We start from the raw sequence: 26,290 nt of genomic DNA, 5'->3' as shown, positions 1-26,290 counted from the left end.
GGCTACACCCCCGGAAGCAGAGACCTTTCCCCCCCCACTCTAAGATCATTAGCCCCTCTGCTGTTCGTCCTCTGTTGCCCCTAGTTTTAGTTGCAAAAATTTACTTTTTGCAACTGTTTGGACTAATGATTACACCCCTGATCAGCTGGAAGCAAGAGTTTGCAAGGCGGTATTGAATTTGTCACTGTCTGTCACCTTGATTTTTCCAATTTATCTCTCGACCTGTGCACCTACATTATAAACTTTAATTTGTAGGCTATGTTGTAGTAACCTCATCATGGGTATAGGGAAAATGTGAGTATCATGTTGTAGCCTAAACCTATCAATGTTACAATGAGCTGGGTGACTGGAATATGAATGACAGTCATCCAATATGTGACCTGTTTAAGGAAGCTAGGCGTATATTGCACATCACTACTTCAGAGGAGAGGGATTTGAACATCTTTTTAATGTATTTTTATCTAAATGCGTTTTTGGGCAGAAATGCCTTCTGGAACGTGAACTTTCATGTGCCTTAATAACAAACTTGTATACCATCTGTAGATACGAATGTAATTGTTAAATTGCGAGCCTCGTTGGTTTAGCCACGGAAAAAGTGGGAACCTTCTCGCTAGCCATGATTGGCTGAGATAATGGGTGGGCTGGACATGCCGGGAGATGAGTTTGTATTGGTCTGCCATGTAGCATTCTTCTGTCTATAACGTGAGCTGCTCAGTATGTGTTGATAGTCCTTTCTATCACAGCGTTTTTGAAAAATATAACGTTAGCAATCGAGAACTACAAAAGTTTTGCTACTATTCTTAACAACATTGATGCCCTGAATTTAGCATATAGGATGCACAGTTGAAGTTTACATACACCATAGCCAAATACATTTCATCTCAGTTGTTCACAATTCCTGACATTTAATCATAGTAAAAATTCCCTGTCTTAGGTCAGTTAGGATCACCACTTTATTTTAAGAATGTGAAATGTCAGAATAATAGTATAGAGAATGATTTATTTCAGCATTTATTTATTTCATCACATTCCCAGTGGGTCAGAAGTTTACATACATTCAATTAGTATTTGGTAGCATTGCCTTTAAATTGTTTAACTTGGGTCAAATGTTTCGGGTAGCCTTCCAAAAGCTTCCCACAATAAGTTGGGTGAATTTTGGCCCATTTCTCCTGACAGAGCTGGTGTAACTGAGTCAGGTTTGTAGGCCTCCTTTCTCACACGCTTTTTCAGTTCTGCCCACAAATGTTCTATGGGATTGAGGTCAGTGCTTTGTGATGTCCACTCCAATACCTTTACTTTGTTGTCCTTAAACTATTTTGCCACAACTTTGGAAATATGCTTGGGGTCATTGTCCATTTGAAGACCCATTTGCGACCAAGCTTTAACTTCCTGACTGATGTCTTGAGATGTTGCTTCAATATATCCACATAATTTTCCATCCACATAATTTTCCTCCCTCATGATGCCATCTATTTTGTGAAGTGCACCAGTCCCTCCTGCAGCAAAACACCCCCACAACATGATGCTGCCACCCCCGTGCTTCACGGTTGGGATGGTGTTGTTTGGCTTGCAAGCCTCCCCTTTTTCCTCCAAACATAACGATGGTCATTATGGCCAAACAGTTCTATTTTTGTTTCATCAGACCAGAGGACATTTCTCCAAAAAGTACGATCTTTGTTCCCATGTGCAGTTGCAAACCGTAGTCTGGGTTTTTTATGGCGGTTCTGGAGCAGTGGCTTCTTCCTTGCTGAGCAGCCTTTCAGGTTATGTTGATATAGTACTCATTTTACTGTGGATATAGATACTTTGTACCTGTTTCCTCCAGCATCTTCACAAGGTCCTTTGCTGTTGTTCTGGGATTGATTTGCACTTTTCGCACCAAAGTACGTTCATCTCTAGGAGACAGAAAACGTCTCCTTCCTGAGCGGTATGACAGATGCGTGGTCCCATGGTGTTTATACTTGCCTACTATTGTTTGAACAGATGAACGTGGTACCTTCAGGCATTTGGAAATTGCTCCCAAGGATGAACCAGACTTGTGGAGGTCTACAATTGTTTTTCTGAGGTCTTGGCTGATTTCTTTTGATTTTACCATGATGTCAAGCAAAGAGGCACTGAGTTTGAAGGTAGGCCTTGAAATATATCCACAGGTACAATTAGCCTATTAGAAGCTTCTAAATCCATGACATCCTTTTCTGGAATTTTCCAAGCTGTTTTAAAGGCACAGTCAACTTAGTGTATGTAAACTTCTGACCCACTGGAATTGTGACACAGTGAATTATAAGTGAAATAATCTGACTTCAACTGTAGGTCAAGGAATAGATCAAATCTATTTTTACCTGGAGTTTTTCCTTATTGTAGGCTACTACTTTTACCACCTTTAGTCTTGAAATCTTTGGTTGTTTACTACACTACTCTCTCTGTTAAGCATATGGATGTGAATCCTTAAAGAGATGGGAGGGGCTAAAGCTCAAGAGGGTGTGAATGATGCTGAACTGGTGTAGACAAAGAAGAGCTCTCCAGTAGGTGTACCAAAATATTCAAGGGCAATTTTCTCAAAAGTGGGGTTACAAGTTTTCCACCTTTCAAAGCAGAATTACTTTCCCATTGTTCCTCAACTGAAGTGTTTGATATACAATTTTCTAGCTCTGAGTCCCTACTTGTATCAAATGTAAAAAACACAATTTCAAATGTTGCTACATAGGACCAAATCCAGGCGGTGGGTTACATATGCTGTAATTGAAGTAAGACCATGCTCATAAAAAAAAGTTGTCCTCTCTAATCTTAAACGGCACCGACAGCCACTGGTGGGAGCGCCCCTTACTCTCTCTCCTTCACACTCTTCACGGTCTCTACTGGAACTTCAGTGAGCAGCAGCACAACATCCTGTGTCCAGGCTGGCCTGGCCTCTAGGAAGTGACCTCACCTCCTCTAAGGCCAGATAATATGTTTGACATCAGAAAGCAAAACACCAGGCAACACTAGCTGGGCTAGCTACAGTAATGAGGGATCCGTTCCCTCCGTTAGCCCCCAGTGCTCTGCTCTCTGAGGAAGGCCAGGTGGTGTGACACACATATGACTGATTAGGGGACCAGGGGCCAGGCGCTGAGGTCCAGAGGGGCCAGGGGGGACGTCCTGTAGGAGGCAGCAGCCATTAGCAGCATGGGATGACCTAGTCAAAGCCCTGGAATAGTCTTTACATAACACCTCAGACACAGCTCACATAACTGGTACTGCCCACTTCTAAATGTACTGTTAGTGTGTGGTGGGAAGGTGAAGGGATGTTCCCTCTCAGAAGAAGTGAATGAGAGAGTATTGTATAAGAATGGGTCAGTATTATTCAACATGTAAGGTGTACGGGCTGTGTGCTAAACCAAAGGGGGGGATAGAGGGATGAGAGGTGACCTTAACAGCCAGTCAGGTGGCAGCTTGGTGTTAGTAGGAGGATCTGGATATGATTAGGAAGGGTGGGGGCTTTCATAGTAATCCTTCCTGTCTGATTGAGAAGGCAGGGTTGTAGGGGCACGGAAACACACACACACACACACACACAAACACGCACACACTCATTAAAAGCTACCATCTGGTCAGCCAATTACTGCCAGTGCCTAATGTTTTTTTAATTATTTTTTTATTTCACCTTTATTTAACCAGGTAGGTTAGTTGAGAACAAGTTCTCATTTACAACTGCGATCTGGCCAAGATAAAGCAAAGCAGTGCGACACAACACAGAGTTACACATGGATTAAACAAACATACAGTCGATATCACAATAGAAACAAGTCTATATACAGTGTGTGCAAATGAGGTAAGATAAGGGAGGTAAGGCAATAAATAGGCCATAGTGGTGAAATAATTACAATTTAGCAATTAAACACTGGAGTGATAGATGTGCAAAATATGAATGTGCAAGTAGAGATACTGGGGTGCAAAGGAGAAAGAAAAAAAATAACATTATTGTCACGGCCGTCGTAAGAAGCAGACCAAGGTGCAGCGTGCTGAGCGTACATATTCCTTTCATTTTGGTGTGACGCCAACAAAAACAATAAACAATCCAAAAACGACCGTGAAGCTTAAGGGCTATAGTGCCACAAACAAAGACAACTACCCACAACGAAAGGAGGGAAAAAGGGCTACCTAAGTATTTTTCCCAATCAGAGACAACGATAGACAGCTGTCCCTGATTGAGAACCATACTCGGCCAAAACATAGAAACACAAAATCATAGAAAACAAAACATAGAATGCCCACCCCAAATCACACCCTGACCAAACCAAATAGAGACATAAAAATGCTCTCTAAGGTCAGGGCGTGACAAGTATGGGGATGAGGTAGTTGGATGGGCTATTTACAGATGGGTTATGTACAGGTGCAGTGATCTGTGAGCTGCTCTGACAGCTGGTGCTTAAAGTTAGTGAGGGAGATATGAGTCTCCAGCTTCAGTGATTTTTGCAATTCCTTCCAGTCATTGGCAGCAGAGAACTGGAAGGAAAGGCAGCCAAAGGAGGAAATGGCTTTGGGGGTGACCAATGAAATATACCTGCTGGAGCGCGTGCTACAGGTGGGTGCTGCTATGGTGACCTGTGAGCTGAGATAAGGCGGGGCTTTACCTAGCAAAGACTTGTAGATGACCTGGAGCCAGTGGGTTTGGCGACGAATATGAAGCGAGCCAACGAGAGCATACAGCCAACGAGAGCATACAGGTTGCAGTGGTGGGTGGTATATGGGGTTTTGGTGACAAAACAGATGGCACTGTGATAGACTGCATCCAATTTGCTGAGTAGAGTGTTGGAGGCTATTTTGTAAATGACATCGCCGAAGTCAAGGATCGGTAGGATGGTCAGTTTTAATGTGAACTGGGTACTGAGGCCCCCAAATTAAACACAGACCCCCACACTCCTTACCTTATCCACAAGCACACTCAAATACAGCTCACCCTAACACTACTGTAACTTAACCTGTGTGCATGACATACTGTACGTAGGTCTAGGCCTTCCACTGATGGCTGTGGTCTCATACCTACACCTTTTTGCCTATCTATCTATGTGGAGGTATTTGTGTGAGAGATGTGAGAGGCCTTTGGCCGTTAGCTGTAGCTTTGTTTCTCATTGTGTGGTTCTGTCTGGACTGTATAAACGTCCTCTGATATCTGCTAAAACAAACAGTTGAAGCGGCCGGGGAGGTGCTGGAGGGGAGGATAAGAGATGAGGGGAGCAGTGGGACGGGGGAAGCAGGGAGGGACGGGGAGGAAGCAGGGAGGAATGGGGGGGAAAGCAGGGAGGGCCGAGGGGAAGCAGGCAGGGACGAGGGGAAGCAGGGAAAGATGGGGGAAGCAGGGATGGACACGGGGGAAGCAGGGATGGACACAGGGGAAAGCAAGGAGGGATGGGGGAAGCAGGGAGAGACGGGGGAAGCAGGGAGGTACGGGGGGAAGCAAGGGCATTCTTCTCTCTGGGCTGGGTGACGGAACTGTGCTGGAATGAGCACCTGTCACCCCCCACAATCACCACAGAGGTCAGGCAGAACACACAGAGACAGAGAGAGAGAGAGAGAGAGAGAGAGAGAGAGAGAGAGAGAGAGAGAGAGAGAGAGAGAGAGAGAGAGAGAGAGAGAGAGAGAGAGAGAGAGAGAGAGAGAGAGAGAGAGAGAGAGAGAGAGAGAGAGAGAGAGAGAGAGAGAGAGAGAGAGAGAGAGAGAGAGGGGTTAAGGGAGAGAGGGGTTAAGGGAGAGAGAGAGAAACTAGCCCTTTTTCTCACTCTGGCCCTTCCTCTTCCTCTGCCTACCCTCCCTCCCTCATGCTCTACCTCTATTCTTCTTTCTCTCTCTCTCACTCTCCTACTCGCTCTCCCTCTCACTCTCCCTTGTCCGTCAGTTTTTTCTCTCTCATGTCCTTTGTTTTCTTTCCCCCTCTATTTCATATCCAAACAGCTTAATCAGTCTAAATGCATTCCTAAAGCAGCATATGTTGCCAAAGCCCCAGATTTACTGAATCATGTACAGGATAAATATCTCAATAATATCTGCATAAACATTTTGCATTGATAACGAGGAGCACCAGCTGTTACTAATGGCCCTCCCATTGGTCTCTCCACCTCTCTATCCCTCGCCTTGTCACCTTCACTTGTTCTCCTAGCCCACTTCTCATCCCTCTCTTTCTCTGACAGGAGAACCAGCAGCCGAGCCTTCCTGCTCTTCAGTCTTACCCTTCAGTCACCCTCTGAACGACCAAGATAGACGAGAGGATGCTGGACACATCACTATGACAACCACTAACAGAAACAGAAAAAAGACACTAGCCATCCATCCCCCATATGCCGTCACCCCTCCTATAGCAGAAGATAACCTAAAACTATATGAGAGACTTCATTTACATTTTATCTTTATTTAACTAGGCAAGTCACTTAAGAACAAATTCTTATTTAGGAACAATTCTTATTTAGGAACAGTGGGTTAACTGCCTTGTTCAGGAGGAAAACTACAGGTTTTTACCTTGTCAGCTCGGGGATTTGAACAAGCAACCTTTCAGTTACTGGCCCAACACTCTCACCACTAGGCTACCTGCCACCCCACATACTACCATCTAGAAGAGACCATCAAAATGACCCAGGAGTAATGTATAGAGTGGTGTTCCCAAACTGTGGGGCACAGGTGGGCACAGGGGCTTTCAACTTACTCTTGAAAGTTGTAATAGTAGAACGCACAAGGTGCCATTTCAAAAGTGGGTGGTGCATAATCAGTTGTCCTCTTGTACTGTCAGTTATCGCATACCTCAGAAAGCTATTTAGAACTTATCAGAAATGTCCAGATCAAAACATTGTTTTTTAGCCCATAGATTTTTTTGTAAAGTTCGAGTCACTCAAATATCACATGAATACACATTAAACATGGCAAAATGTATAGAATTGCAAGAAAATCTGCTTTAAACTGCTAAATGTTCTCTGCACCCCATGACAAAATGTGTAGAATTTCAGGAAATAAGCTTTAAATCTGAAAATGTTCTCTCCCCCAACAAGAAAATGTTCTCTCCCCCAACAAGAGGGGTGTGAACAATTTGTGTCATGAACACAAATTCATGGGGGGGGGGGGGTTCTACAATGCTGGTAGGGGGGGCCTGAGTGAAAAAGTTTGGGAACCCCTGATAAGAGGACACATCTCCTCATGAGTGGGATGTGGCCATGTGTGTCTCAGTCTCTTACCTCCCTGTCCTTGAGCTTCATGGCCAGGACCAGCTGGTGGCGGTGGTTGGTCAGGGCCTCGCGGTAGTTCCCCTTGGAGAAGAATGCTGAGCCCAGGTTGCCATGGGCACGGCATTCACCTGTTTGGTCACCTGGAGCAGAGGAGGAAAGGGAGGAGAAAGGACATGTAAGGGACAGTCACTCCAGGACAGAATGGGACAAAGGACAATGTTCTCTATACAAATTCATCTGAGAACATAATCAATACTTTGTAACTTTCAATACAATCATCTGTATACTTGTTTGTTTACCACGCAGGTTGTATACAGTACAACAGGAACATCACTACTAAATGTGTTGTCATTCATTGTGGATTTACAGGGCAGTCATGGTCCTCCACCATCTTAGAGCAGTGATGCAGTGATGCGTTGGATCTCCTTGACACTGACATCCCATTATGTCCTTAAATGGAGTACTGGGCATTCTAAGCTGCTGTACAGACAGAGCTCCACAGTAGAAGTAGACCTGCTAGACCTGACCTCCGGGCCCTGGTGGGGTGAGAAGTGGAGAGGGGGAGGCCTTATTACATCTGCCTGATAGACAGGCCCCCCCATACAGAGCCATAGAGCCAGGCTCTCTACCTAAAAACCACAGCGCTCTGCTCCATCCAGACCCTTATCTCCTGCTGCTCTGCTATACACTGCCCACTTATGTGTCAAACTGTGTGGGGTCAGGAGAGTCAGACAATCTGGGATGCCTTACACACACAGTAACTCAGGACCAGATAGAGACACACCAATACACACAGATACGAACAGAAATAAACAGACAAAAACACAGACACAAACATGCACCCCTGTGGTCTCACCTAGTGTCTTGGAAACCTCCAGGTCTTGCTGCATGTATCCGGTGCTCTTCTCTGCATTGCCCAGGGACCAGTGGGCGCTGCTGAGGGCTGAGAAGACGGAGCCACGCAGCTTGAGGCTGCAGGTACCGATCTTTAACGCGGCCTCCAGGACCACCACGGATGCGGTGTGGTGGGCCGCCGTCAGCAGCTCCTGACCAATCACTGACACCACCACGAATGGACTCTTGTCCAGCTTCATCTTCTGCAGCTGCTGGTAGGTGGGTTCCAGGGACTCTATGTGGAGGGAGGGAGGGGGGGGGGGGAGAAGGGGGTTAGGGATGGTCATGATGGGGGCTACTGGACTCATTCAGATAGCTTTTTTGTATTCCTTTCAGTTTCATTGAATACACAAGGTTCTCCATACTGCAGCTCACGAACAATGACTGTATGCTGCTTAGGTAAATTACTGTACACTAGTCATGTTGATTGGTTCACCAGAATATCTTGTAAGATGGAAAATCTTAATAGTTCCATATAAACTCATCCCAGTCCTCAGTGCATCTAGTTAAGTCTGACACAATTACTGTATAATCGTGTAACCAACGATTACGGATGAAGAGCATCATGAAAATAATATAACCGTCATAACTGTTTTGATATACAGCACCAGTCAAAAGTTTTGACACAACAACTCATTCAAGGGTTTTTCTTTATTTTTACGATTTTCTACATTGTAGAATAATAGTGACGACATCAAAACTATGAAATAACACAGATGGATACATGTAGTAACCAAAAAAGTGTTAAACAATTCAAAATATATTTAATATTTGAGATTCTTCAAAGTAGCCTCCCTTTGCCTTGAGGACAGCTTTGTACACTCTTGGCATTCTCTCAACCAGCTTCACTTGGAATGCTTTTCCAACAGTCTTGAAGGAGTTCCGACATATGCTTAGCAATTGTTGGCTGCTTTTCCTTCACTCTTTAGTCCAACTCATCCCAAACCATCTCAATTGGGTTGAGGTCGGGTATTTAACCAAGAAGGAGAGTGATGGAGTGCTGCATCAGATGCCCTGGCCTCCAAAATCACCTGACCTCAACCCAATTCAACCTGATTAATGCTTATAAGCAAAAACTGAAGCAGGAAGTACAAGTGACTCGCTCAATACAGAAGTGGTCAGATGAAGCGCATGCTACGCTTCAGGACTGTTTTGCTAGCACAGACTAGAATATGTTCCGGGATTCATCCAATGGCATTGAGGAGTATACCACCTCAGTCAACACCGGCTTCATCAATAAGTGCATCGATGATGTCATCCCCACAGGGACCATACATACATTTCCCAACCAGAAGCCATGAATTACAGGCAACATCCGCACCGAGCTAAAGGCTAGAGCTACAGCATTAAAGGAGCGGGACACTATTCCGGATGCTTGTAAGAAATCCCACTATGCCCTCAGACGAACCATCAAACAGGCAAAGCGTCAATACAGGACTAAGATTGAATGCTACTACACCGGCTCTGACACTCTTCAGATGTGGCTGGGCTTGAAAACTATTACGGACTACAAAAGGAAACTGCCCAGTGACGTGAGCCTACTACACGAGCTACATGCCTTTTATGCTCGCTTTGAGGCGAGAAACACTGAAGCATGCATGAGAGCACCAGCTGTTCCGGACGACTGTGTGCTCACGCTCTCCATAGCCGATGTGAGCAAGACCTTTAAACAGGTCAACATTCACAAAGCCGCGGGACCAGACGGATTTCCAGGACGTGTACTCAAAGCATGCGCAGACCAGTTGCCAAGTGTCTTCACTGACATTTTCAACCTCTCCCTGGCTGAGTCTGTAATACCTACATGATTCAAACAGACCACCATTGTTCCTGTGCCCAAGATAGCGAAGGTAACCTGCCAAAATGATTACCGCCTGTAGCACTCTCGTCGGTAACCATGAAGTGCTTTGAAAGGCTGGTCATGGCTCACATCAACACCATTATCCCAGAAACCCTAGACCCACTCCAATTCGCATTCCTCCCCAACAGATCCACAGATGACGCAATCTCAATCGCACTCCACACTGGACAAAAGGAACACCTATGTGAGAATGCTGTTCATTGACTACAGCTCAGCGTTCAACACCATAGTGCCCACAAAGCTCATCACTAAGTTAAGGACCCTGGGACTAAACACCTTCCTCTGCAACTGGATCCTTGACTTCCTGACGGGCCACCCCCAGGTGGTAAAGGTAGGTAACAACACATCTGCCACGCTGATCCTCAACACTGGGACCCCTCAGGGGTGTGTGCTTAGTTCCCTCCTGTACTCCCTGTTCACCAACCACTGCGTGGCCAAACATGACTCCAACACCATCATTAAGTTTTCTCATGACACAACAGTGGTAGGCTTGATCATCGACAATGATGAGACAGCCTATAGGGAGGAGGTCAGAGACCTGGCAGTGTGGTGCCAGGACAATAACCTCTCTCTCAACGTGAGCAAGACAAAGGAGCTGATCGTGGACTATAGGAAAAGAAGGGCCGAAAAGGTCCCCATTAGCATAGACGGGATTGAAGTGGAGCGGGTCAAGAGTTTCAAGTTCCTTGGTGTCCACATCACCAACAAACTATCATGGTCCAAACACACCAAGGCTGTTGTGAAAAAGGCACGACAACACCTTTCCCCCTCAGGAGACTGAAAAGATTTGGCATGGGTCCCCAGATCCTCAAAAAGTTCTACAGCTGCACCATTGAGAGCATCCTGACCGGTTGTATTACCACCTGGTATGGCAACTGCTCAGCATCTGACCGGAAGACTCGTATGGCAACTGCTCAGCATCTGACTGGAAGGTGCTACAGAGGGTAGTGCGTATGGCTCAGTACATCACTGGGGCCAAGCTTCCTGACATCCAGGACCTATATACTAGGTGGTGTCAGAAGAAGGCCCAAAACATTGTCAAAGACTTCAGTCTCCCAAGTCATAGACTGTTCTCTCTGCTACTGCACGGCAAGCAGTACTGGAATGCCATGTCTAGGACCAAAAGGCTCCTTAACAGATTCTACCCCAAGCCATGGGGCTGCTGAACAACTAAACTAATCAAATGACCACCTGGACTATTTACAGTGAATCCCCCCTTTTTTGTTTTTACACAGCTGCTACTCGCTGTTTATTATCTATGCATAGTCACTTTACAAATGACCTTGATTAACCTGTACCCCTGCACATTGACTCGGTACCGGTACCCCCTGTATATAGCCTCATTATTGTTATGTGAATTTATTGTGTTACCTTGTCATTTTTACTTTATTTTATTAACTCTATCTTGAACTACATTGTTGGTTAAGGGCTTGTAAGTAAGCGTTTCACGGTAAGGTCTACACCTGTTGTATTCGGCGCATGTGACAAATCAAATTTGATTTGATTTGAATTGAGATGGTTTGGGATGAGTTGGACCGCAGAGTGAAGGAAAAGCAGCCAACAAGTGCTCAGCATACGTGAGAATGCCAAGAGCGTGCAAAGCTGATATCAATGCGAAGGGTGGCTACTTTGAAGATTCAAAAAAATAAATAATTGTTTAACACTTTTTTGGTTACAATATGATTCCGTATGTGTTATTCCTAGTTTTGATGTCTTCACTATTATTCTACAATGTAAGAAATGGTAAAATAAAGAAAAACCCTTGAATGAGTAGGTGTGTCCAAACTTGTGACTGGTACTGCATATATACAGTTGAAGTCAGAAGTTTACATACACCTTAGCCAAATACATTTAAACTCAGGTTTCACAATTCCTGACATTTAATCATAGTAAACATTCCCCGTCTTAGGTCAGTTAGGATCAGCACTTTATTTTAAGAATGTGAAATGTCAGAATAATAGTAGAGAGAATGATTTATTTCAGCTTTTATTTATTTCATCACATTCCAAGTTGGTCAGAAGTTTACATACACTCAATTAGTATTTGGTAGCATTGACTTTAAATTGTTTAACTTGGGTCAAATGTTTTGGGTGGCCTTCCACAAGCTTCCCACAATAAGTTGGGTGAATTTTGGCCCATTCCTCCTGACAGAGATGGTGTAACTGAGTCAGGTTTGTAGGCCTCCTTCCTCGCACACACTTTTTCAGTTCTGCCCACAAATGTTCTATAGGATTGAGGTCAGGGCTTTGTGATGGCCACTCCAATACCTTGACCTTGTTGTCCTTAAGCCATTTTGCCACAACTTTGGCAGTATGCTTGGGGTCATTGTCCATTTGGAAGACCCATTTGCGACCAAGCTTTAACTTCCTGACTGATGTCTTGAGATGTTGCTTCAATATATCCACATCATTTTCCTCCCTCATGATGCCATCTATTTTGTGACGTGCACCAGTCCCTCCTGCAGCAAAGCATCCCCACAACATGATGCTGCCACCCCCATGCTTCACGGTTGGGATGGTGTTCTTCGGCTTGCAAGCCTCCCCCTTTTTCCTCCAAACATAACGATGGTCATTATGGCCAAACAGTTCTATTTTTGTTCCAGAGGACATTTCTCCAAAAAGTACGATCTTCGTCCCCATATGCAGTTGCAAACCGTAGTCTGGCTTTTTTATGGCGGTTCTGGAGCAGTGGCTTCTTCCTTGCTGAGCGGCCTTTCAGGTTATGTCGATATAGGACTCGTTTTACTGTGGATATAGATACTTTTGTACCTGTTTCCTCCAGCATCTTCACAAGGTCCTTTGCTGTTGTTCTGGGATTGATTTGCACTTTTCGCACCAAAGTACGTTCATCTCTAGGAGACAGAGCGCGTCTCCGTCCTGAGCGGTATGACGGCTGCATGGTTGCATGGTGTTTATACTTGCATACTATTGTTTGTACAGATTAACGTGGTACCTTCAGGCGTTTGGAAATTGCTCCCAAGGATGAACCAGATTTGTGGAGGTCTACAATTTTTTTCTGAGGTCTTGGCTGATTCCTTTTGATTTTCCCATGATGTCAAGCAAAGAGGCAATGAGTTTGGAAGTAGGCCTTGAAATACATCCACATCCACTTGACTCAAATGAAGTCAATTAGCCTATCAAAAGCTTCTAAAGCCATGACATCATTTTCTGGAATTTTCCAAGCTGTTTAAAGGCACAGTCAACTTAGTGTATGTACACTTCTGACCCACTGGAATTGTGACACAGTGAATTATAAGTGAAATAATCTGTCTGTAAACAATTGTTGGAAAAATGACTTGTGTCATGCACAAAGTAGATGTCCTAACTTGCCAAAACTAAAGTTTATTAACAAGAAATTTGTGGAGTGGTTGAAAAACAAGTTTTAATGACTCCAACCTAAGTGTATGTAAACTTCCGACTTCGACTGTATTCGTTTTTTTCTTCTGTGTGTAGCGAACAGCTGACTGAAGACAGGACGGCTGGGCATTCGTGCAGTTGAGTCCGTTTCAGCGGTAAAATGGACTCTTTACAACATGATGAAACTTTATTGCGCCTTGCTGAATCAAGCAAGTGTTGTAGCAGACGAGTCTGTAGTTGCCCAGGCAACGCCCCCTCCCTGCAGCAGAAGCACATGCAGTCAGGAGCGGAGGAGAGAAGAAAATGTGTGTCTAATATATTTTGGCTGACCAATAACCGTCATCCAAAATTCCATGACTGTCACATCTACTGTGTTTCAGGGAGAGCAATCAGTGTGTCTTTTGTTGGCTAAATGAGCTGAGCTTGTCTGAGTGATTGCTTTAGAACATGGATTTCACTGACAACAAGACAAGCAAATGAATACACCATTCACAGGTACCACTATTATGGGCAATTTAATACAGGGCAATTTCAAAGACCACTATATAGAAAGCAGCACAGTGAAATTATATTTCTATGTTCTCTTCATTTTTTCATTCGATGTTGCAGTTTGAGAGAGAAAAGAAAAGCCTGAGTGGGTTTTGAGGGCCGGTGAGTGTTAAGAGTGATGGTGAACATGCTGCTGTAACACACAGGGGAGAGAGGCAGAGGAATGCAGAGCGGAGAGGAGACACACAAGGTGACCTTTGGGAAGGCTGAAAATGCACACAATACTATAAATCAACGGTGGGCAACGCAAGGTTTGGGATCCACAGCCCCTCCAGATTACTGACATTACCCGCCAGCCAGCCTGCCAGCCAGCCCGCCAGACAGCCAGTTAGCAAATTGGGAGGCTGACAGGGAGGGGGACGGGACAGGGGTGACATCCTGTGTGTGTATGTGTGTGTGCGCGTGCCTGCCTGCGTGTGTGTACTGTATGTGTGAGTGTGTGTACTGTATATGTGAGTGCAAGTGTGTGAACATGAAGGGGAATATGAAATATACCTGTGCCCCTTCTGCAAATATTTTTAGCAGAGTTGCAGTTAATTAGGTCAACTCCTCCCCCACAGAGGTTTTTCTGTGATGTACCTACCTGTACAAGGCAGATCGTGCCTGCAGTCAGATGTACTGTATGCCTACTACTGTATCAGTCATGCCCATGCACTTAAAGACCATGACACTCATTGATTCAGACAAACACTTACAAACAACAAAATACACATTAACATTATCTGAATAGTCTGGTGATAGTACCAAGCCACCCAGACTGAAACTAATATTCACCACACACACACAAAATGATACACGTCTATAGTCTTCACACAAGCATTCAAAAATATAATTGATGATGCTATTTCAAGTGCATCACTTGTGTTCGAGCGGTTGGTAGAATGTAACACTAGCAGAAACACTGTGCATATTATATCCATTCATAGCTGGTAATTGTATTCAAAGTGATACACAGAGTAGTGTCATAAATCAAACATTGCTATCTCTCTCTCTGTCTCTCTTTCTCTCTCTCCGTCTTTCTCTTTTTCCCTCTCTCTGTCACGGTCTTATTCTCTCTCTTTCCCAAGTCCAAGCTCCAGAGTTTCAGCGACAGGACCTTCTCCAGGGATGATCCAAGGCTCTGGAACTCCTTCCCTCCAGCCATCCGTGACTCTGAAATCATCACCATCTTTCAGTCCCTCCTAAAGCCCAACCTCTTCACCTTGGCCTACCTCTAAGCCCCTCCCCACAGACACTCTCCCCCACACACACACACACACATACACACAACACCTGCTCGCTCACTCATACACTGACACATCACATTCTTTCCTCTTCTTTAAGCTCCTCCCCTTCTCTTTGTTTCATGTTTTTGTTACTTCCTGCTGTTAGACTGGCGTTGTCTTGTTTTGATATCTCGGTTTAGTTTAATTGAAAAGTCCATTGAAAAGTCCCATGTACTATTATTACCAATCCTTTTACAAACATAGAGTAAATATCATCCACAAGTACATAAACAGGTACAGTACATTCATATATAGTTCCTTCTCCTGCTCTCAGGCTTGGTTTCATAAAGGGGAGGCCCTGGGAGGTTGGTGGCCATTACAAACCCATGTAGCGTACATTCTGTTTCCCCCTGCCTTTAAATACAACCATGACTCATTTTACCTTCCCATTTAACTTCCCATCCAACTGGCACCTCCGTCCCGACGTTACCTGAACGCTCATCTGGGGCCCGCTAACCGTTAGCTGTCTTACCGGCTGCTATCTGAATAAGTATATCGGACAATTATTATTATTATTATTTTTTTCTTTTTTTTTTCTTGGGTCACTATATCTATTTTGCCAATTTGGATTGATCCCCTCCACCACACGGAACCCCACTAACCTACCGACGGAAACGCACGAGGTATCTACAAATAGACTTCCATACTATGCTATCTCGCTACCGATAGCCATCTACCCGGCCAGCTGTCTGGATCGCCGTGACCCCAACCAACCTCTACTCACTGGACCCTTATTGATCACTCAATTAAGCATGCCTCTCCTTAATGTAAATATGCCTTGTCCATTGCTGTTCTGGTTAGTGTTTATTGGCTTATTTCACTGTAGAGCCTCTAGCCCTGCTCACTATACCATATCCAACCTCACAGTTCCACCACCCACATATGCGATGACATTACCTGGTTTCAATGATGTTTCTAGAGACAATATCTCTCTCATCATCACTCAATACCTAGGTTTACCTCCACTGTATTCACATCCTACCATACCTTTGTCTGTACATTATTCCTTTAAGCTATTTTATCGCCCCCAGAAACTTCCTTTTACTCTCTGCTCTAGAAGTTCTAGACGACCAATTCTCATAGCTTTTAGCCGTACCCTTATCCTACTCCTCCTCTGTTCCTCTGGTGATGTAGAGGTGAATCCAGGCCCTGCAGTACCTAGCTCCACTCCTATTCCCCAGGCGCTCTCTTTTGATGACTTCTGTAACCGTAATAGCCTTGGCTTCATGCATGTTAACATTAGAAGCCTCCTCCCTAAGTTTGTTTTGTTCACTGCTTTAGCACACTCTGCCAACCCGGATGTTTTAGCCGTGTCTGAATCCTGGCTTAGAAAGACCACCAAAAATTCTGACATTTTCATCCCCAACTACAAGATTTTCAGACAAGATAGAACGGCCAAAGGGGGCGGTGTTGCAATCTATTGCAAAGATTGCCTGCAGAGTTCTGTTTTACTATCCAGGTCTGTTCCCAAACAATTTGAACTTCTACTTTTAAAAATCCACCTCTCTAAAAACAAGTCTCTCACCGTTGCCGCCTGCTATAGACCACCCTCTGCCCCCAGCTGTGCTCTGGACACTATATGTGAACTGATTGCCCCCCATCTACAGTGAGGGAAAAAAGTATTTGATCCCCTGCTGATTTTGTACGTTTGCCCACTGACAAAGAAATGATCAGTCTATAATTTTAATGGTAGGTTTATTTGAACAGTGAGAGACAGAATATCAACAAAAAAATCCAGAAAAACGCATGTCAAAAATGTTATGAATTGATTTGCATTTTAATGAGGGAAATAAGTATTTGACCACTCTGCAAAACATGACTTAATACTTGGTGACAAAACCCTTGTTGGCAATCACAGAGGTCAGACGTTTCTTGTAGTTGGCCACCAGGTTTGCACACATCTCAGGAGGGATTTTGTCCCACTCCTCTTTGCAGATCTTCTTCAAGTCATTAAGGTTTCGAGGCTGACGTTTGGCAACTCGAACCTTCAGCTCCCTCCACAGATTTTCTATGGGATTAAGGTCTGGAGACTGGCTAGGCCACTCCAGGACCTTAATGTGCTTCTTCTTGAGCCACTCCTTTGTTGCCTTGGCCGTGTGTTTTGGGTCATTGTCATGCTGGAATACCCATCCACGACCCATTTTCAATACCCTGGCTGAGGGAAGGAGGTTTTCACCCAAGATTTGACGGTACATGGCCCCGTCCATCGTCCCTTTGATGCGGTGAAGTTGTCCTGTCCCTTTAGCAGAAAAACACCCCCAAGCATAATGTTTCCACCTCCATGTTTGACGGTGGGGATGGTTTCTTGGGGTCATAGGCAGCATTCCTCCTCCTCCAAACACGGCAAGTTGGGTTGATGCCAAAGAACTCCATTTTGGTCTCATCTGACCACAACACGTTCACCCAGTTGTCCTCTGAATCATTCAGATGTTCATTGGCAAACTTCAGACGGGCATGTATATGTGCTTTCTTGAGCAGGGGGACCTTGCGGGCGCTGCAGGATTTCAGTCCTTCACGGCATAGTGTGTTACCAATTGTTTTCTTGATGACTATGGTCCCAGCTGCCTTGAGATCATTGACAAGATCCTCCTGTGTAGTTCTGGGCTGATTCCTCACCGTTCTCATGATCATTGCAACTCCACGAGGTGAGATCTTGCATGGAGCCCCAGGCTGAGGGAGATTGACAGTTCTTTTGTGTTTCTTCCATTTGCGAATAATCACAGAAACTGTTGTCACCTTCTCACCAAGCTGCTTGGCGATGGTCTTGTAGCCCATTCCAGCCTTGTGTAGGTCTACAATCTTGTCCCTGACATCCTTGGAGAGCTCTTTGGTCTTGGCCATGGTGGAGAGTTTGGAATCTGATTGATTGATTGCTTCTGTGGACAGGTATCTTTTATACAGGTAAGAAACTGAGATTAGGAGCACTCCCTTTAAGAGTGTGCTCCTAATCTCCGTTCGTTACCTGTCTGAAAGACACCTGGGAGCCAGAAATCTTTTTGATTGAGAAGGGGTCAAATACTTATTTCCCTCATTAAAATGCAAATCAATTTATAACATTTTTGACATGCATTTTTCTGGATATTTTTGTTGTTATTCTGTCTCTCACTGTTCAAATAAACCTACCATTAAAATTATAGACTGATAATTTCTTTGTCAGTGGGCAAACGTACAAAATCAGCAGGGGATCAAATACTTTTTTCCCTCACTGTATCTTCAGAGCTCGTGCTGCTAGGCGACCTAAATTTTAACATGCTTAACACCCCAGCCACCCTACAATCTAAGCTTGATGCCCTCAATCTCACACAAATTATCAATGAACCTACCAGGTACCACCCCAATTCCGTAAACACGGGTACCCTCATAGATATCATCCTAACAAACTTGCCCTCCAAATACACCTCTGCTGTTTTCAACCAAGATCTCAGCGATCACTGCCTCATTGCCTGCATCCGTAATGGGTCAGCGGTCAAACGACCTCCACTCATCACTGTCAAACGCTCCCTGAAACACTTCAGCGAGCAGGCCTTTCTAATCGACCTGGCCGAGGTATCCTGGAAGGATATTGATCTCATCCCGTCAGTAGAGGATGCCTGGACATTTTTTAAAAATGCCTTCCTCACCATCTTGAATAAGCATGCCCCATTCAAGAAATTGAGAACCAGGAACAGATATAGCCCTTGGTTCTCTCCTGACCTGACTGCCCTTAACCAACAGAAAAACATCCTATGGCGTTCTGCATTAGCATCGAACAGCCCCCGTGATATGCAACTTTTCAGGGAAGCTAGAAACCAGTATACACAGGCAGTTAGAAAAGCCAAGGCTAGCTTTTTCAAGCAGAAATTTGCTTCCTGCAACACAAATTCAAAAAAGTTCTGGGACACTGTAAAGTCCATGGAGAATAAGAACACCTCCTCCCAGCTTCCAACTGCTCTGAAGATAGGAAACACTGTCACCACCGACAAATCCACTATAATTGAGAATTTCAATAAGCATTTTTCTACGGCTGGCCATGCTTTCCACCTGGCTACCCCTACCCCGGACAACAGCACTGCCCTCCCCTCTGCTACTCGCCCAAGCCTTCCCCATTTCTCTTTCTCCCAAATACAGTCAGCTGATGTTCTAAAAGAGCTGCAAAATCTGGACCCTTACAAATCAGCCGGGCTAGATAATCTGGACCCTTTCTTTCTAAAACTATCTGCTGAAATTGTTGCCACCCCTATTACTAGCCTTTTCAACCTCTCTTTCGTGTCGTCTGAGATTCCCAAAGATTGGAAAGCAGCTGCGGTTATCCCCCTCTTCAAAGGGGGGGACACTCTTGACCCTAACAGCTACAGACCTATATCTATCCTACCCTGCCTTTCTAAGGTCTTCGAAAGCCAAGTCAACAAACAGATTACCGACCATTTCGAATCCCACCATACCTTCTCCGCTATGCAATCTGGTTTCAGAGCTGGTGCACCTCAGCCACGCTCGAGGTCATAAACGATATCTTAACCGCCATCGATAGGAAACAATACTGTGCAGCCGTATTCATTGACCTGGCCAAGGCTTTTGACTCTGTCAATCACCACATCCTCATCGGCAGACTCGACAGCCTTGGTTTCTCTAATGATTGCCTCGCCTGGTTCACCAACTACTTCTCTGATCGAGTTCAGTGTGTCAAATCGGAGGGTCTGTTGTCCGGGCCTCTGGCAGTCTCCATGGGGGTGCCACAGGGTTCAATTCTTGGACCGACTCTCTTCTCTGTATACATCAATGATGTCGCTCTTGCTGCTGGTGATTCTCTGATCCACCTCTACGCAGACGACACTATTCTGTATACTTCTGGCCCTTCTTTTGACACCGTGTTAACAACCCTCCAGGCGAGCTTCAATGCCATACAACTCTCCTTCCGTGGCCTCCAATTGCTCTTAAATACAAGTAAAACTAAATGCATGCTCTTCAACCGATCGCTGCCTGCACCTGCCCGCCTGTCCAACATCACTACTCTGGACGGCTCTGACTTAGAATATGTGGACAACTACAAATACCTAGGTGTCTGGTTAGACTGTAAACTCTCCTTCCAGACTCACATCAAACATCTCCAATCCAAAGTTAAATCTAGAATTGGCTTCCTATTCCGCAACAAAGCATCCTTCACTCATGCTGCCAAACATACCCTTGTAAAACTGACCATCCTACCAATCCTCGACTTCGGTGATGTCATTTACAAAATAGCCTCCAAAACCCTACTCAATAAATTGGATGCAGTCTATCATAGTGCCATCCGTTTTGTCACCAAAGCCCCATATACTACCCACCACTGCGACCTGTACACTCTCGTTGGCTGGCCCTCGCTTCATACTCGTCGCCAAACCCACTGGTTCCAGGTCATCTACAAGACCCTGCTAGGTAAAGTCCCCCCTTATCTCAGCTCGCTGGTCACCATAGCAACACCTACCTGTAGCACGCGCTCCAGCAGGTTTATCTCTCTGGTCACACCCAAAACCAATTCTTCCTTTGGCCGCCTCTCCTTCCAGTTCTCTGCTGCCAATGACTGGAACGAACTACAAAAATCTCTGAAACTGGAAACACTTATCTCCCTCACTAGCTTTAAGCACCAGCTGTCAGAGCAGCTCATAGATTACTGCACCTGTACATAGCCCATCTATAATTTAGCCCAAACAACTACCTCTTTACCTACTGTATTTATTTATTTATTTTGCTCCTTTGCACCCCATTATTTCTGTCTCTACTTTGCGCTTTCTTCCACTGCAAACCAACCATTCCAGTGTTTTTATTTTTTATTTTACTTGCTGTGTTGTATTTACTTCGCCACCATGGCCTTTTTATATTTTTATTTATTTATACATTTATTTGTTTGCCTTCACCTCCCTTATCTCACCTCACTTGCTCACATTGTATATAGACTTATTTTTTTTCACTGTATCATTGACTATATGTTTGTTTTACTCCATGTGTAACTATGTGTTGTTGTATGTGTCGAACTGCTTTGCTTTATCTTGGCCAGGTCGCAATTGTAAATGAGAACGTGTTCTCAATTTGCCTACCTGGTTAAATAAAGGTTAAATAAAAAAAAATAAAAAAAATTCACAAGCCATTCTCTTCTTTGGGTCTGTGACTGTGAAGAGGCAGAGAGCTGACTGCTGAGAGGGCTAAAGTCCTCCTGTATCCTACATCTGTTTTTCTGCATCTCCATACATACTAAAAAGAACATACTAAAAGTACTATATTTTCTCATCATCATGATCATTATGGTGACATTGTTTATTATGGGGACATTGTCTCTCCTCCAACCCTAAGAGCTCAGTCAGAGAACTTCAGAGCTGGTCCAAGATAATAATAATCATCATTTTGTGGGTTCTTATATTTGTCCTATTTCACACATGCACAAGTGTGTATTATACGCATGTGTGAATCTGAAATGTGTTTTTTTGCATATCCCAACTCTCCCTGAGACTCCCTCGGAGATTGGGGTCATGGCCAGGGTCAACCATTATCAACGGCGACCCTGGAGCAATTAGGGTTAAGTGCCTTGCTCAAACGCACATCAACAGATGTTTCATCTTGTCAGCTCGGGGATTCAAACTAGCAACCTTTCGGTTACTGGCCCAACACTCTAAACACTAGACTACCTGCGGCCCAAGTTTTCGGGACAAACAGAACAGAAGAGAACCAAGCCCATTTACTCTCAACACTGACTACTGATTGGGCTTAATTTCTCTCATTTCATTTCACTCAGCGATATTCACCGCAGGAAAAAAAGATGCATCAAAACCTTGATATCTGAGGAGTTCGAAGCTGACATAATGATCATAGGCGGCAGAGAAGAGAGTCGGGGATATAGAGGGTTCTGAGAGCAGTTTCCCCTCCTTTGAAAGTTCTTTGTTGTGGGAAACACAAAGGCATAGAGTACAGTAGAATTCTGGACTCATGGAAAATCTTTCAGATCTATACGAGGAAGAGAGAGGGAACTAACGTCTGTGTTGTGTCGTGTGGGGAAAAGTGTTTGGCAAAGCCACAGTGACAATGTGAGAATGTAATATTGTTATACTAAAGTAAAGTAAACACAAACAGTGGTGATAGTATGCTTCAGGGGAATTTTATACACACTTTTTGTCTCCTTGAAGACAAAGGACTTGAATATGTTTTCTTACTTTCATTATTTCTGTGCTTTGTTCACTGTTTGAATGAGCACACCTTTATCTGTCTCGCTATGCCCAATGACTAAACATGTAAAGAAAAACATTAAAGTGAATTTGAAGACTAAACAGATGTATGTGTTGTCCTGAAAACAACAAGTAGCTACTTGACTAATACAAGTTGGATGTATATCATCAGTATGTGAGAGATCAGAGAGAGTGGATCCACACGGTTCTGTTCTGTTCATCTTCTTCATTACACTTCAACTCTGTATTTAACTAGCTGGGGCAAAAGTTTAGTAAGACCCTAGCGACACCAAACTCCAAGCGAGGGGAAAATGAAATGAGTGGGTTTGGTAATCCCCAGGTAATCCTGGGAGGGGTGTGTTACACGGACGATAAGACGGGCTGGCAGCAACACGCCATCTTCGACTTCAGCGAGAGAAAGCAACGCTTTCCTACCTTTTCCTTATCACAGGGTTTTGGCTGCACAACAGTGATTATCCTCCCTGTTTGCTGGCGTAACGCTGATTATCTTTCCCCTATGCCAGGAGCCCCTCTGAGAGGATCATTGCTCTTAATCCCCCGACCTAGCCCCCCCTAACAAACCTTGGACTGGCTCCCCCCCTCCGTCGCTAGCTGCTTCCCTCCCTGGCACCATGGGAAACGTGGTAAACAATTAAGAGATTAAAAAGCCTGGGCCAAGAGCTTCTCCTATTCTACTGAGAGAGAGGCCTAGTCAGGTCCACAGTGTTTAGTGTTGGGCCCACTCTCAAGTCCTTTTGCTGTTAGGCTTCCAGTGACAAGGTTTATGTAATCAATGTACCTCAGATGGGTTTTTCACTCAGTGCTTGTTTTTTCCATGTATTCAGATACAGCCTTTCGCTAACAGGGATTGACAGAGGTGCTCCATGCAGCCTAAAACACAATGACTCCTCTCTGAACAGAACAGAACACAGACATGTGGATCCTCTCTCTCTGATCTCTCTCACACATCATGGAGCAGGGAAGTCACAGAGTTTACTGAAAGGCCTGGATATTAAGCTACTTGGCGTTGGAAAATAGGCTTCATCAAGGGCAGACAAGGCCTGTATTGTTGGATGTTTATTATGATAAATAAGTATCTTTCTGATCAGCCTGACCGATAATCAGTCACACATACACTGAGACAGACAGACAGACAGACAGACAGACAGACAGACAGACAGACAGACAGACAGACAGACAGACAGACAGACAGACAGACAGACAGACAGACAGACAGACAGACAGACAGACAGACAAGTGATTACAGATATACAGTGTAAAGACATACAGTAGTCACTCTGACAGACAGCTAGAGTCACACTGACACATTAATTGACTGACGAGGATGAAGATTAGCGACATTTAGACCGTTAGAAAGGCAGATAGGAAAACAGAGAGAGATAGTAAGTGTTACCTCGTAGTGGGGACTTCATGGCAGCCTCCACCATGCCAACCAGTAGCTGCAGGCTCTTGGGGTCTTGGGCCAGCCCCGAGGCGAAGGCGGCCAACGCGTCGGCATGGCGACCAAGGTACTGAAGGGCAACACCCTGTCGGAAGTATGCCTGTAGAGAGGAGAGGGAGAGGGAAGGAAAGAGAGAGAGAGAGAGATAGACCCAATCAAATCATGAGAAAACATGATTACTTGACACATTGGAAAGAATTTACAAAAACACTGAGCGAACTAGAATGCTATTTGGCCCTAATCAGAGAGTACACAGTGGCAGAATACCTGATCACTGTGACTGACCCAAAATGTAAGACATCTTTGACTATGTACAGACTCAGTGAGCATAGCCTTGCTATTGAGAAAGGCCGCCAAAGGCAGACCTGGCTCTCAAGAGAAGACAGGCTATGTGCTCACTGCCCACAAAAAGGTGGAAACTGAGCTGCACTTCCTAACCTCCTGACAAATGTATGACTATTAGAGACACATATTTCCCTCAGATTACACAGACCCACAAAGAATTTCAAAACAAACCCAATTTTGATAAACTCCCATAGCTATTGGGTGAAATACCACAGTATGCAATCACAGCAGCAAGATTTGTGACCTGTTGCCACAAGAAAAGGACAACCAGTGAAAAACAAAAAACATTGTAAATACAACCTATATTTATGTTGATTTATTTTCCCTTTTGTACTTTAACTATTTGCACATCATTACAACACTGTATATAGACATAATATGGCATTTGAAATGTCTTTATTCTTTTGGAACTTTTGTGAGTGTAATGTTTACTGTATATTTTGTATTGTTTATTTATCTGTTTACTTGCTTTGGCAATGTAAACATGTGTTTCCTATGTCAATAAAGCCCTTAAATTGAAATTGAATTTAAAGTGAGAAGTCACTACTGCAGTCTAGCTTCACAGCATGGGGCTGCAAACAAACACATTACCAGACACACTCATTTAACGCCACTTGCATTTTTTTTCACATGAGCAGTTTTCAGAGTACATGGCACCACTCTCCTTTGTATTCCCATAATAGAGCGATGACTGTGTTTCCTGTACTTGTTAATTGGATTATACATTTGACATAAACGCACATGATACAGTACACACTCATCGGTTGCATTTCTCAAGAGCATGCCATTGTTTTCTATTCACACAAATGGTTTTGGTTTGCAGTGGGTATCGTCTGCGCACAAGTGTAGAGTAAAGGGATTTCTATTAGATTCCGTTGAAAGAGCTTCGAGAGGGAGAGAGAGCTAGCCTACATAATGGACTTACTTTATAGCATCATAAAAGGATAGCCATAAATAATCCAGACTCTCCATGTTATTTTTCACAGTTTTGCTATAATGACATACAGTACGTGTACTACCACCCTGAATCTGCCATGGCCTATTTGTCGACATCTGGGCCTTTCAATAGTGTGGAGCCCTCGAGTAGAATTCCTCCTCTTCCACCAGTTTGTTCCCACTGCTCCCAGATAGCCAGTCAGTCACATGGTGGTTGAAGTGTGATTTAACAGCAGTGAAAGGCACAGATCATGTGGCCACAGCCATATCTGATACTGACACTCTACAATGTTTGGGAACATTTAAGAAATGGATTTTGTGTGTATGTGTGTGTGTGGGGGGGGGCAAAACAAATGTCCATTACCCAAAACCAATAGTATAATAAAGAGAAACAATATTTCACCAATAGGTTTCCAGTGACAGCAGCCTCTCCCCTGTCTATGTGTAGCCTGTAGAGACAGAGCTGTTTCCTGGCCTGCCTGTCTGTCTGTCTCTGTCTGTCTGTCTGTCTCTATCTGTCTGTCTCTATCTGTCTGTCTCTATCTGTCTGTCTCCGACTATGTTTGTGTCCCAAGGCTGATCTGAGACAAATCCTAGTACAAAACTGAACAGAACCCAGCTCTGCTCAGCTCAGCTCCATGCCCTGAGTAAGCACTGCAGCCCAGCTCACAGCCTACTCCAGCCAAATCATTAAATCCACCCGCAGATCTGGGATGATATAAACAATGCAAAAGTTACACTAAAGTGTTCCCTTCTAAATAGCTGAGGAATGCTCAACTCCGTTCTCTTATTTCAAGGCAGAGTTGAGTTTTGATAATTGGTCATGTGATTTGCTAGCAACAACATTGAGTCACCATCAGTAGATAAATATTTTAATTCTGAAAATTCTTAACAGTACCTATGTTTTGTCCTGTACAACTGCGGTCCTTCCGCGTGGTGCTGAACTTCATACTTTTAATAACACATTTGATCAAATACAACTACTGACTTTTCCCTAATTTGTGTTGCTGAACTGGAGACGTACTGGCCTTGACGTACTACGCAAGCTGAGGTCCAATTGGAACAAGTGTATTCGAGCTGAGTTGAGCAACACAAATTCGAAAAAAAGTTGGGGGTTGTAATCAATGGTTTTTATTAAAAGTATGAATTTCAGCACCATGCGGAAGGACCGTGGTTGTACAGGACAAACATAGAGATTTAGGATGAAATGCTATTGCCTGGAAATACAATTTAAAGTTTGGTATGGATCTTATGTCTTTCCCTCTATAA

At 44.3% G+C, this 26,290-nt stretch overlaps 1 protein-coding gene across 2 annotated transcripts in view; it reads right to left on the bottom strand.

Moving 5' to 3' along the window:
* LOC139545387 (tetratricopeptide repeat protein 28-like) overlaps positions 1-26,290 on the bottom strand; it is a 263,792-nt gene that overhangs the window by 115,310 nt on the left and 122,192 nt on the right. For both annotated transcript variants that reach the window (XM_071353103.1, XM_071353104.1), the window contains exons 2-4: positions 23,693-23,840; positions 8,044-8,316; positions 7,197-7,327 (exon numbers count right to left, since the gene is read on the bottom strand). In XM_071353103.1, the coding sequence (XP_071209204.1) occupies positions 7,197-7,327; positions 8,044-8,316; positions 23,693-23,840 (552 nt within the window). The remainder of the gene's footprint in view (positions 1-7,196; positions 7,328-8,043; positions 8,317-23,692; positions 23,841-26,290) is intronic.

Source organism: Salvelinus alpinus, chromosome 19, assembly GCF_045679555.1.
Source record: "Salvelinus alpinus chromosome 19, SLU_Salpinus.1, whole genome shotgun sequence".
Lineage (NCBI taxonomy): Eukaryota > Metazoa > Chordata > Actinopteri > Salmoniformes > Salmonidae > Salvelinus > Salvelinus alpinus.
The sequence above is the reverse complement of the archived record's forward strand: the minus strand, read 5'-3'. Positions and strand labels throughout refer to the sequence as shown.